The 14,100-nt window shown below is 33.0% G+C and overlaps 1 protein-coding gene across 1 annotated transcript; it reads left to right on the forward strand.

The window, feature by feature from the left end:
- Positions 12,537–13,473, forward strand: LOC109226202. Its single transcript, XM_019390997.1, has 2 exons — positions 12,537–12,825; positions 13,097–13,473. Exons 1-2 carry the CDS (start codon positions 12,537–12,539, stop codon positions 13,471–13,473), a joined length of 666 nt encoding a protein of 221 aa, XP_019246542.1.

A 14,100-nucleotide genomic window follows, 5' to 3' on the forward strand; every position in this document is an offset into this window, starting at 1 on the left:
TATATATATATATATATATATATATATATATATATATATATATATATATATATATATATATATATATATAATTTTTGTTTAAGCTTATTAGTATTGTATAATGATAATATTTTAATTTTTACCATGACTTTAACATAGTTTTCTCTATTTTTTTTATAACATTAAATAAAATACCAAAAATATTTTTATTTTAATATATAGTTCGCTTTAATAATTTATTCTTGTTAAATAAGATTAATTAATATATTTTGATAGTATTTTTATTTTTGTTCAGTAAGAAAAAATTGATTTTGGGCCAAAATTATTTATTTTTGAAGCCCATTTTCGGATCTGAGCCCACTCCTCCCTTCAGCCCAATCTTTCAGACCCTTTACCCATTTCCTAAACCCATAATCTTTGGATCCCTAATTAGAAAAGAAACACGCACACTACAAGAGGGAATCGACCACAATCTGCACAAAGCAGAAAGGATAGAAAAACGAGAGGGAGAGGGAGAGGGAACAGACAAAAAACAGAGGGGATTTTATGTATTTTTGGCGAAGCAATTCATATACATTTAGAGCGAGTGAAGAATGGATAGTGGTTGAGCAGAGAGTAGTATTGAGAGCTCATCTCTTCCTTGGCCATTTGTTTTCCAGAGGAAACACCAAAAATGTTACATCGTCTTTCAGTTGTTTTGTAAAGAATGCCGCTTCTTCCGATTCAAGGTCCTATGCAGCGAAGCCCGCTCCTTCCGGTTCAAGCTTAATTTGAGAGATAAATTTGGATGCGAGTTCCTCATTTGAACTCGAGCTGAGTCGTTCGTGAGTACCGATCATGGGTCGGCTAGCAATTCTTGTTCCCGAGATTTCGGATTTCTTTGCCGAGCTCGGGTGGCGATTCACTTCTCCGGCGTATTTCCGCTCCAGATCTGGTGCTAGTGTCCATTTGCTCACTGTACGATCGTAACATGGAGCTTCTTTTAACGTTATGGATATGTCTATTTGTTGCATGAAAAATCTCAAGCAGTGAATGCCTTAGAGGTATTTATTAATGAGGTTGAAAGACAACTAGACAGAAAGGTGAAAATAATCGGGTCAGACAGAGGTGGTGAGTCTTATGGAAGATATGACGAAACCGGACAACACCCTGGTCCATTTGCTAAATTCCTTGAAAAACGTGGCATATGTGCTCAATACTCAATGCCTGACACTCCACAACAAAATGATGTGGCTGAAAGGCGTAATCGTACATTAATGGACATGGTTAGGAGTATGTTGAGTAATTCATCTTTACCCATCTCATTGTGGATGTATGCATTAAGGACTGTCGTATACTTGCTAAATAGGGTTCCTAGTAAAGCAGTCCCAAAGACTCCTTTTGAACTTTGGACTGGTAGGAAACCTAGTTTGAGGCACCTGCATATTCGGGGTTGCCCGGCAAAAATAAGAATTTATAATCCACTTGAAAAGAAACTGGATTCAAGAATGATCAGTGGTTTCTTCATTGGTTATCCAGAAAAATCAAAAGGGTATAGATTTTACTGTCCAAATCATAGTACGAGAATATTTGAAACTGGAAATGCTAGGTTCATTGAGAAAGGTGAAAATAGTGGGAGTGAGGAACCACGTAATGTGGAATTTAAAGAAGTCAGGATGCAAGTTCCTCTACCCTGCACTTCTTCTAAACTTGTTGTTCCTGAAGTTGTTGTACAACCTAACAACCAGCAAGAACAACAAATAAATGATCCTACTACTAATAATGAAATTGTAGTTTATGAACCTACAGTAGATGAACCACAAGAAGTAGCATTAAGAAGGTCTCAAAGACAAAAGAGATCTGCTATTTCAGATGATTATTTAGTTTATCTACATGAGTCAGAAATTGACTTTGGAATTGCTAATGATCCAGTTTCATTTTCACAAGCAATTGACAGTAATAATTCTGATAAATGGTTAGATGCTATGAAAGATGAGTTGAAGTCTATGGAACAGAATAAAGTTTGGGACCTTTTTGAATTACCGGAAGGTTGCAAAAGAGTCGGGTGTAAATGGGTCTTTAAGACCAAACGCGACTCGAATGGCAACATTGAACATCACAAGGCCAGACTTGTTGCCAAATGTTTCACTCAGAAAGATGGCATTGACTATAAAGAGACATTTTCACCGGTCTCTAGAAAGGATTCACTCAGAATTATAATGGCTTTAGTAGCTCATTATGATTTAGAGCTACATCAAATGGATGTAAAAATCGCCTTTTTAAATGGAAATTTAGAGGAAGAAGTTTATATGGATCAACCAGAGGGGTTTGCCATTAAAGGAAAGGAACACATGGTGTGTAAACTTAAGAAATCAATATACGGACTTAAACATGCTTCCCGACAATGGTATCTTAAATTTAACGAAACTGTTGTCACCTTTGGATTTAAAGAAAACACTGTTGATCGGTGTATATATCTGAAGGTCAGTGGGAGTAAGTTTATTATGTTAGTCTTGTATGTTGATGACATCTTGCTTGCTACTAATGATCTTGGTATTATGTATGACACCAAGAAATTCCTTTCTAATAACTTTGAGATGAAAGATATGGGAGAGACATCCTATGTGATCGGGATAGAAATATTCCAAAATAGATCACTAGGATTATTGGGATTGTCTCAGAAAGCCTATATTAATAAAGTGTTAGAAGGATTTAGAATGGAAAAATGCTCATCAAGTCCCGTTCCAATTCAGAAAGGGGATAAATTTAGTCTCAATCAAGTCCAAAGAATGAATTGGAACGTATGCAAATGAAAGATATTCCTTATGCATCTATAGTTGGGAGCTTAATGTATGCCCAGACATGTACAAGACCAGACATCAGTTTTGCTGTTGGAATGCTGGGAAGATATCAAAGTAATCCAGGGATGGACCACTGGAAGGCTGCAAAGAAAGTGTTGTGGTACTTGCAAGGAACGAAAGATTATATGCTCACTTATAGAAGATCTGATCATCTTGACGTGATTGGATATTCAGATTCAGATTATGCTGGTTGTATGGATACAAGAAAATTTACATTTGGTTATTTGTTCCTGTTAGCCGGAGGAGCAATATCATGGAAGAGTGCGAAGCAGTCTGTCATAGCTGCGTCCACTATGGAAGCTGAATTTGTGGCATGCTTTGAGGCTACAGTTCAGGCTAATTGGCTGCGGAACTTTATTTCAGGACTTGGACTAGTCGACAATATTGCTAGGCCGCTGAAAATTTATTGTGATAATTCCGCAGCAGTTTTTTTCTCTAAGAACGACAAGTATTCAAAGGGTGCTAAGCATATGGAAGAGAAATACTTTGCCGTCAAAGAAGAAGTCCAGAAACATAAAGTGTCAATTGAACATATTAGCACTAAACTTATGATTGCCGATCCTTTGACGAAAGGATTACCACCCAAAATATTTGTTGAACATGTTGAAAGAATGGGCATTCTTAATAGCAATGTATGAATTTATCTAAAGACTTTATTATGTTTATGAAATTGACACTTTGAGCTCATTTAAACATATGTTTTTGGTATTCTATACCTGTTTTCTCTTATATTCATAATATTGAGAATAACGATGACAGGTTCAGGCTTAGATAAAGATATGCTAAGCATTAACGTTGGACTAATTAAGTATTACTTTTACATGTTGTATTGGGTAATAGACTGATATTGTAGTACATGGAAGGGACTATATCGAGTAAGTGATGTACAACCGCCATGACTCATATAAGTTTACTTATTCAATAACAACGAGTGATGTTTCCAATGAATGAGAATTTAACATTTTATTGTGCACATAATGATTGAGATATTTATTAAACCATTAAGTGAGTAACATCACGTGCACCAAGTGGGAGAATGTAAAATATGGACCACGTGAGTATTTTGGTTTAATATAAATATATTTGTTAAATTAATATTTGGATAAAATTAGGGGAAGTTAATTATGGTTATAACTCCCCACTAACCCACTTTCATAACTCCCCACTAACCCACTTTGATGGAAAGTGAGAATTAACTGATGGTCCTTCTCTCTGCCTATTAAAGGAAGAATAGCATACTTCATCTATTCTATTCTGAAAAGAACATAGTCAAGTAAAAGAGAGAGCGAAATACTGATTTTCTCAAGAACAGCAACTCTGAAGAAGACTTCCGCTCAATTTTATTAAGAAAACACTTCATGGATTCATGTAAGTTTTCTTAATTGAAGTTATTGTATCTCTATTTTATGTGAAAATCATATAGTTCCACGGTTCTGAATAATTAAAAGGATTTATATAGATTGTTTATAAATCACAATCTAGAATTGAGAAAATCCTAACAGTTTGGACATAAAAACTGTGAAATTTCGAGTAAAAGTGAAAAATAATTCAAATTAAAAATGATATTTAAAAATTAGAGCTGTGTTTGGACATGAATACAATTTGGAGCTATTTTTTTTTAATTTTTATGAGTGTTTTGAAGTAAAATTTTGAAAAATAACTTTTTGGAGATTTTCAAATTCCTCAAAAATTCCGAAATTCAACTTCAAGTGAGATTTGAAATTTTCATGGTCAAACACTAATTCCAAAAAAATAATATCTTTTTTAAAAAAAGGAATCTTATATTATGGCCAAATGGGCCCTTAATCTTTTTTGCAAATACAGAAAGCCACACCAATAATTTTTTCAATTTTAGTTTTTTAAATACTGAAACATCATTATTCGTTAAAACCCTTTGCAAATGATTTATTTTGCTTCAATTATTTGCAAAAATCAGAAAGTAAAAAGGGACCTTTTATAATGGTGTCATATACAATCATCTTTTATAAGCCTTTCAATATTTTAGGTGATGATGCTAGAAGCTAGACAAAATCTCACGAGCCATATTATATCTTTGACTTGGTGGAGTCTCAGTCATGTCTGTCTGTCTCTAGCATCAAACTATAGTAAATGTGAATGCTTCTTTTCATTTTGTTTCCTCATTTTTCTTTTTGTCATTTCAACCAATGGCGTTTCAGCAAAGGTCATGTCTGTCTGTTTGATCTTGTTTTTGGGAACATCATAATATATTGCTGGGGTTCTTGATTGGGTCTAGTCGATTAAGGTTTTGTCAAAGAAAGTTGCATATTATCTTACTTCATCATATACTAATAAATACATTCTCTTTTGGTATTAGACACATGCATGATTTACGTGTTTTGCATAATTTACGAAAGGTACGTGCATTACATTAAAATACGCAGATTTGATGAGGCAGAAGTTATATTTATATGAATAGAAAGATCGGAGACAAATATTGCTTACTATAGTTCGAATCTTGCTTCTTTTAAGTTAATGAGGAATGATGGAGATCCAATTAGAGCAAACAGTTGCCAAAAAACTATTGGAATTCCACGGTTATTTACATTGTGAAGTTTTAACCATCGAACTATATATTGGGTTTAGGGTAAATTATTGAAAATGAGATGACATATTTTGGACAAAAATATCATTTGCTTAAAGGTATAAAATTAACTGAATCAACTGAACAAAAGTATACTACATTCCTGAAGAATTCATAAGAAATTATCTGAAAGTTGGTCACAACCACCCTTTTCCATCCAATTCTCAAAAAAAAGAAAAACTTTTGAATTTTTATACGTGTTAGCTTTTATAATTTGTATATAGTCATACTTTTTATAGGTTGTTTTGTCAATGCACACGTGATAACATAAAAGTCGATTAATTTGCATAGCTCAGTTCAGATCAACTAGACACTCAGGCGTGATACACCTGAAGTAGGGAGAATAACAAAAATGTGATATTTTTGTGCCACTATTGATTTTTTGACTCCTGTAATAGAAGTTCTGAGAAAATAGTCTGGCACCAGATTTTAAAGTACGCTTGCCAGAATTTCAACATATTACGAGGATTGTTAAATTTTATGCCAAAATTCTAATAATCTACCAGAATTTTCAGCCACAATGTTGAAAAATTCTGGTGACCGTCAGAATTTTATCACAAATTCACCGGAATATTCGGCATTATGGGTGAACTCCTAGTGCTTCAAAGTCAGGCGATTGCCAGAATCGCTTCCCAAAATTCTGACCATCGTATTTTCAAAATTCTGGTGGAGTGCTATTTTTTAAGACCTTTTTGACCGAGGTCAAAATTTAAATGGTGGTCCTTAAAAGGTCCTCCAACGTAATTTCCACTCTGAATGCCGGCAAAGTAAAATGTGATAAAGGAATTTTTACATTCCTATACACTATATGAAACTATATTACCCTCCCTACTCAAGTTTTACTATAATTACATTTTATATACCCAATTACCATTTATGTACATTTTAAGGGAATTAATGATAATAATTAGTGTCCTAAAATTACTCTAACATATCTTCCACTCCCCCGCGTTTCTCTCTCCACATCCCACCCCCCTCCCCCACGTATCTTGCACCCACCCACGATTCCACCATTGAAAACCATTAAAAATCTTTAAAGCTTTGAATTCGAATTTGTGTTTTCAAAAAATATTATTTGTTTGAACTGGATGTTGTTGCAAAGAATTGGGAATTCTCTCTACGTCTCTCTCTATCTCTCAATCCCTAATTTCAGTAATGTAAAGCAAAGGAAAAGAGAGCAGCAATTCCACCATTGACAGCCATTAAAAAGCTTTGAAGCTTTGAATTCAAATTTGGATTTTCAAAAATCATTATTTGTTTGGATTGGGTGTTGTTGCAAACAATTGGAAATATGGTTTGGAGTTTATATCTCAATTTTGAGGGGTTTTGGTGAAGATTAGACTTGGTTTTGGCTGAATTTCAGATTGAAACTCGAAGAAGAAGAAGAAGAAGAAGAAGAAGAAGAAGAAGAAGAAGAAGACGACATGATATACATGATATTTACGAAATTGTAGAAAAATTGTATTCTGTTGTTTGTATATTTTCTTTTATTTATTTAACTATTGTATGAAAGTTGAACAACATTGTATAAAAATTATATTTAAGTTGTATGATATTGTAGTTGTATATAACTGAGTAGAAATACAACAACAACAACAACAACAACAACCCAGTGAGATCCCACATGTGGGGTCTGGAGAGGGTAGTGTGTACGCAGACCTTACCCCTACTCCGGAGGAGTAGAGAGGCTGTTTCCGGTAGACCCTCGGCTCAAGAAAGAAAGAAAGAGACAATGTATCAGTAGCAGCAAAGGAAACCTAACATATAACCCCAGCAACGCAATAACCAGAAAATAGAGAGCAAAGTATTAACACTAAACAACAACAAAGGCACAATACTACGTACGCAAGGGAATAATATGTACATACAGGGCCGCTAAACCTACTAAAGCCTAACTTTTCGACCCTAAAGAAGTATTAAGAACACAACTGGAGCCCCTAGCAGCCTAAAGAAAGACACTATCACACTAGCCTCCTNGTAGACAAATTGTAGTTAATTTGTAGATTGTAGATAATTTGTAGATAAATTGTAGATAATCTATTTTTATGATTGTAAATATTTTTCTTTCTGTTTGTTATGTAATTGTAGGTGAGGCCTTCAACAGATCATATCCATACTGTGATAGATGGTGTGAAGCGGTACATTGTGTGTCTTGAAAGCAAGAAATATACTCGTGGCCAGTTCCAACTTGATGAACTTCCATGTGCGCATGCTTTGGCAGCTTTAAGGCACAGGAATGAAACTTATGAAAACTATTGCTCTCCGTATTACACAAGGGAGAGCCTACTGCGTACATATGAAATACCAGTAAATCCCCTTCCTGATGAAAGCAAATGGAATGTGCCACAACATATATCTGATGAAGTAGTAAATCCACCTACGGGAGAGAAAAAGCAGCCAGGAAGACCTCAAAAGGAAAGATGCAAAACATATGATGAACTAAAGTCAAAGAAGTACAAGGTGTCATGTGAAAACTGTGGAGGTGAAGGGCATAACAAAAGATCTTGCAAGAATGCACCCAAAAAAAAATATCATGTAGTTAGAATAGTATTTCAAAATAATTGTTAGTGTGTTCAAGTTAACAGAATTTTGTGTGTAATCGTTAAGTTTTTAAAGATTATAATGTAGTTAACTTCAATTTGTTTACTGTGTTTGTTAACATGTTTTTCTGTATTGTGTTCAAGTCATCTACCTCCTTTTTTTACATTCTGTACGTAGCAGTTAATATTTATTATCTACAATATAACTACAGTTTAAAAAAATTAATTTAAACTTGAACTGGCAGTTTATATATAGAATTAAATACAACTGAGGTAAATCCCTGCAAATTATATACATATTCAACTACAAAATTATATACAATTTCAACATTCAGTGTTTCCAGATTGTAGATAATTTAAAGTTTTTTTGTANTTGAAGCTCCTTTCTTGGGATGACTGCGAGTCAAGCCTCACGTCCACGTCCGCTTCACTCGGCATGATGCTGAACTTGAACTCCACGTATTCAGTCTTAGTCCTGCTCAGCTTGAAACCTTTAGACTCAAGGGTCTGTCTCCAAACCTCCAATCTCTCGTTAACACCGCTTTGCGTCTCATCAATCAGTACTATATCATCAGCGAATAACATACACCATGGCACCTCCCCTTGGATATGGTGTGTCAGTGCGTCCATCGTCAGGGCAAATAAGAAATAATGTATGCAAATTGTAGATAAGTTGTAGATAAGTTGTATAATATCTAATTAGTTGTATGAAATTTGTTTTTACTATGTATAAATCAGATACAAAATATACAAAAGACATATTGTATAAAACTTGTATAACAATTATATTTAAGTTGTATGATATTGTAGTTGTATTTAACTGTGTATAAATAATGTATAAAAATTGTATATAAGTTGTAGATTTGTTCGTTTGAATCCTAAAAATATGCTCAGCTTGTAAGCAAAAAGAATAGTACGTACTCTTTAATTTTAGATTTTGTATATACAGATTTTTCCTCTAATCCCAGATTCAATGTCAATCGTTTTGTGCCGTGGAGGAAAGTCTTCCAAATAATGGACCCATGTCAAAATTTTGTTAACAGTGATGGGATTGATTTTTGTTTAAGTTTAGGAAATTCCCAAGTCCTTTGGTATTGTAGTTGTGCTGTAAAAAGATGAAAATAAATGATATTCTTCCTGTATACATTTCCTCTTGTGTGATGTAGCTTTAGGATAAAAATTTCAAATTGTTATTTGAAATTTTCATCACAGAATATGTATACAATGTGATATCATAAAACAGTAAAATCCAACCATACACTAAATAAAATAATCTCACATTTTATTTAGGAACTAATTAATTTCTTTATTATTAACAATAGATAGACCCTAAGTATAACAGACAAAATTATAATAAAAGAAATATTTTTATTGGTATCATATTTTAAGATATATAGAAATTACCTTTCTTAGAATCATGGTTGTTATAGTTATTTTGTGTGCGAAAAGTAAACCTACACGTTCCCCCGTAAATAACAAGGAAAGAAAGTAAAAATAAAAAAAAAGTAAAACTAAGGAATAATTTTGGTGTAAACTATAAGAAGAAAAAACGTTGAAAATAAAACTAAGAAATAAGAATAATATCTGTCTAAAATAGCCTAGAGATTTCAACTAAAACTAACATTGGCTAACCAAGTGATATCAAATTGTATGAGTTAGTGCAAATTCACAGCTAGTGTGAATAGCTAGTCATGAGATGGACGAGTGACAATATAATTTCTATTACTAATGAAGATATTAAAAGAGAAGAAGAGAAAAAAAGGTAAAGGGGGTAACTAAATCCCTTAATTGAAGGCACTAATAATGGATTGGGAGCCTTTTAAGGTGGAATGTATATATTTTGTAAACAAAATTTGTATAGGTAGGGTAATTTAGTAAACAGTTAGGGTAATAAAGTTTCCAATAGTGTATAGAAATAAAAAAATGGGATTTTTTCCTTCCTATACCATATATGAAACTTTATTACCAAATATGTGCATAGTATCTAAATTACCCGCCTAGTCCACATTTTCCTACAATTTCTATACCATTCGTTTATTAGGTATTAAAAGGGCAGAATATTCCCTTAAAAACGCGCTAAAAATCAGGAAAGAATCTTGGGATTGATTGATTCTACATTAAATTCAATTTTTGAAACGGAAAGGAGATTTCTCATCTGCGTATTTTTCTCTTAAACTACAATTCAAAAATTAAAAAAAAAAGTACGAACAGCTTCAAGCACGAACAGATTCAACTACGAACAGCTTCAACAAACTGAATTCAAATTGTAGAATTCAAATCTTCGAGATTCAACAACTCAAAATTGCTATATTATGTTCTTCGTCGTTTTCAGAAATCAAATTGTCAATCATATATCTGTTATTCATCTTTTCTTCTCTCAATCTAGAAATCCAAAAAAACATCAACAACAACAAGCAATCATGTCCAAAATCGCAATCATGCTACAATTGAATGGGAATTGGGATAACTATGGCAAATTTAGAGATTTTGAAGTTGATGCCATTGTGGTAGATGAGAATGCAAGCTACAGTATTCTCATTTCTACAATTGCAAAACAACTATCGATTGATACTTCAGAAAAAATTGTAGAAATCAAATACATCGTGAACGACAATTGTCCCCCAATGGAGATTAGGAATGATATGGGGGTTCGTGTGTATATGGAGATCAAAAAGGAGAATAAAAACTTAGGTTCATATCCGTTATGTATAAGTGTACGAGATTTCAATATGAAATTGGCAATCACCAACGATAACAAAAGTGCAGGTTTGTATAGTTCGAAATTGCATAGAATTATGGTTTTACGATATTATCTACAAAATTCTACATGTAAACTACATATATACGACAAAATAAACTACAATCTATGTTAAGAAATTGTTGATTTCAAAATGCTGTCTTCAAATAAAACTACAATCTATGTTTAGAACAAAATCTAGTCAAATAAAATACAAATTAGTTTAATTATGTACGAAGCAATATTGTTTTCACAAATTTCTACAAATTACAACAGTTATAGTACAATTTAACTACAATGTCTTACATCCTAAAAATGGATGACTACAAAATTTTCACTATATCTACAAAAAATCTACAAACTTTCTACAAAATTATAATGACACTGTTTATCTTTATTTTGATGTAGGTTCGTCTGGATCCCTAAAGTTACTTGATATGCCATCCTCTCTAGCTATAGAGGAATATCAAATTGAAATAATAAAAGAATCTACGCAAACTGATATTGGAGAAGGACAAGTGTATCAGGACAAGCAAACTGTAGCTGCAGCAATGAAGCACTTTTCTGTGATGCACAAGTTCCAGTTCAGAGTTAAAAGATCTAGTCATAGAAGGTATGGAGAAAAGATCATTAAAAGCAGTGTTTTACTCAAGTTATGTGTTTTTTAAAAATTGTAGATAAATTGTAGTTACATTGTAGTTTATGTTACTTTATGTTAAAACAGTCCTTTTGTTGCACCTACATTTATAATCTGTATTAAATATTGTATTTTTTTTGTAGCTACTGGCTTGTATGCGTTGGTGAAAACTGTAAATGGCACTTCAAGGAAACGTCAATTAATGAATCCGCAATGTTCAAGATAAGGAGTTTCAACCGACAACACACATGCTCCTTAATGGACGAAACATTCATACAGTGCAAACGTACTGCAGCTATAGTTGGTAGCATGGTCATTCCAAAGTATTGTGATCCTAAGACTGTTTACACACCAAAGGACATACAAACTGACATGTTAGCAGAACGCGGAGTGAACCTAAGCTACATGCAAGCATGGAGAGCAAAGGAAAAGGCTTTACAGTTTTTGAGAGGGAATCCGACTGACTCCTACAACAAATTACCCAAATATTTTTATATTCTTGAGGAGACTTATCCTGGTTCGGTTGTTAAATTGAAGAAGACAGCAGATGAATGCTTCTTATACGCATTTGTTGCTCTTTGTACATCAATAAGTGGTTGGCAACATTGTAGGCCAGTAGTAGTGGTTGATGGGACATTCTTAAAGTCAGCCTACAGGGGGATTATGCTGACAGCAAGTACCACGGATGCAGCAGGTAAAAAGTGTAAAAAGTTTGAAGTTATTTTGTAGGCAGTCTATAAAATGTAGATACATTGTAGTAATTTTGTAGTTATTTTGTAGCTATTACATGAAATGTAGATAAATTGTCTATATTATGAAGATATATTGTAGTTGTTGTGTATTTATATTTTTATATACATTTTCAAAGCTGCCAATTAATATTTTATGAATTAATAATGTAGGTACAATATTGCCCTTGGCATATGCTGTGGTTGATTCTGAAAACGACGCATCTTGGAAGTGGTTCTTTGAGCAATTCAAGTAGGCATATGGTGAAAGACCTTCAATGTGTGTTGTTTCAGATAGGAATGAGAGTATACTGAAGACAACATCAATTGTCTATCCGGACATGCCATACTACTCTTGCATGTGGCATATTTGGACAAATATAAGGTCAAAATTCAAGAAGGGTCATCTACAATTACATGAATTGTACTTTGCTACAGCAGGGTCATACAATCTGGATGATTTTAATGAAAGGATGTCGAAGATTGAAGAGATAGACCCTCGTGTTAAATCATACCTCTATGACATTGGCTATCATAGATGGTCAAGAGTACATGCAACGGTGAATAGAACTTGGACTATGATATCAAACATTGCAGAGTCATTGAATGCTGTAACAAAATATGCAAGAGAGCTGCCAATATTTGACCTGTTAGAGTATATGAGGACACTTCTTGAAACTTGGACGAAGGAGAAGTTATTGAAGGCAAAGGATACCTTCACATATCTTGGGTACAAATTCAACAAAGAATTGGAGAAAAACAGTATATTATCTCAGAAACTTAGGGTAAGATCTGTTTATTTGGTGCAGAAAAATAATATTTTAATATACAGTGTTTCCAGATTGTAGATAAATTGTAGACAAATTGTAGTTAATTTGTAGATTGTAGATAATTTGTAGATAAATTGTAGATAATCTATTTTTATGATTGTAAATATTTTTCTTTCTGTTTGTTCTGCAATTGTAGGTGAGGGCTTCAACAGATCATATACATACTGTGTTAGATGGTGTGAAGCGGTACATTGTGTGTCTAGAAAATAAGAAATGTAGCTGTGGCCAATTCCAACTTGAAGAACTTCCATGTGCGCATGCTTTGGCAGCATTAAGGCACAGGCATGAAACATATGAAAACTATTGCTCTCCGTATTACACAAGGGAGAGCCTTCTGCGTACGTATGAAATACCAGCAAATCCTCTTCCTGATGAAAGCAAATGGAATGTGCAACAACATATTTTGGATGAGGTAGAATATCCACCGACGGGAGATAAAAGGCAGCCAGGGAGACCTCAAAAGGAAAGATATAAAACATATGATGAAATAAAGTCAAAGAAGTACAAAGTGCCATGTGAAAATTGTGGAGGTGAAGGCCATAACAAAAGATCTTGTAAGAATGCGCCCAAAAAGAAATGAATATCATGTAGTTAGAATAGTTATTCAAACTAACTGTTAGTGATTTAAAGTTAACAGATCTTTTGTGTAATCGTTTAAGGTTTTAAAGATCATTATGAAGTAGACTACTATTTGTTTATGTGTGTTTAATATGCTTTTATGTATCTTGTCAGGCATCTAAATTTATCTTTGATATAGTGTAATTAAATTTTTAATATTTATTATCTACAATACAACTGATATTAAAAAAGTAACTTTAATGTAAAGTGTTTCCAGATTGTAGGTAAAATATAGGTTAAATGTAGTTAAATTGTAGTCTTGGTAATAATTTGTAGATAATTTGCGGACGGACAAATTATGGATAGTATATTTCTATGATTGGAGTATTTATTTCTTCTGTTTGTTGTGTAATTTAACTTCAACTGACAGTTATATATAGATATTACATAGAACTTGAAGGTATTCCATAAAAATTATGAACATATACAACAACAAAATTATATGCAATAACTAAATTGAGTGTCTATAAAATTTAGATATTGTGAAGATTATTTGTAGGCAAATCATATTGTAACATCAAAATACTCATGTTTAATATAATGAAGATACAGTGCTGTAAACAAGCCAATTTATATTCAAGTGAACAAC

The sequence above is a fragment of the Nicotiana attenuata genome, chromosome 5 (assembly GCF_001879085.1).
Source record: "Nicotiana attenuata strain UT chromosome 5, NIATTr2, whole genome shotgun sequence".
In the NCBI taxonomy this organism is placed as follows: Eukaryota; Viridiplantae; Streptophyta; class Magnoliopsida; order Solanales; family Solanaceae; genus Nicotiana; species Nicotiana attenuata.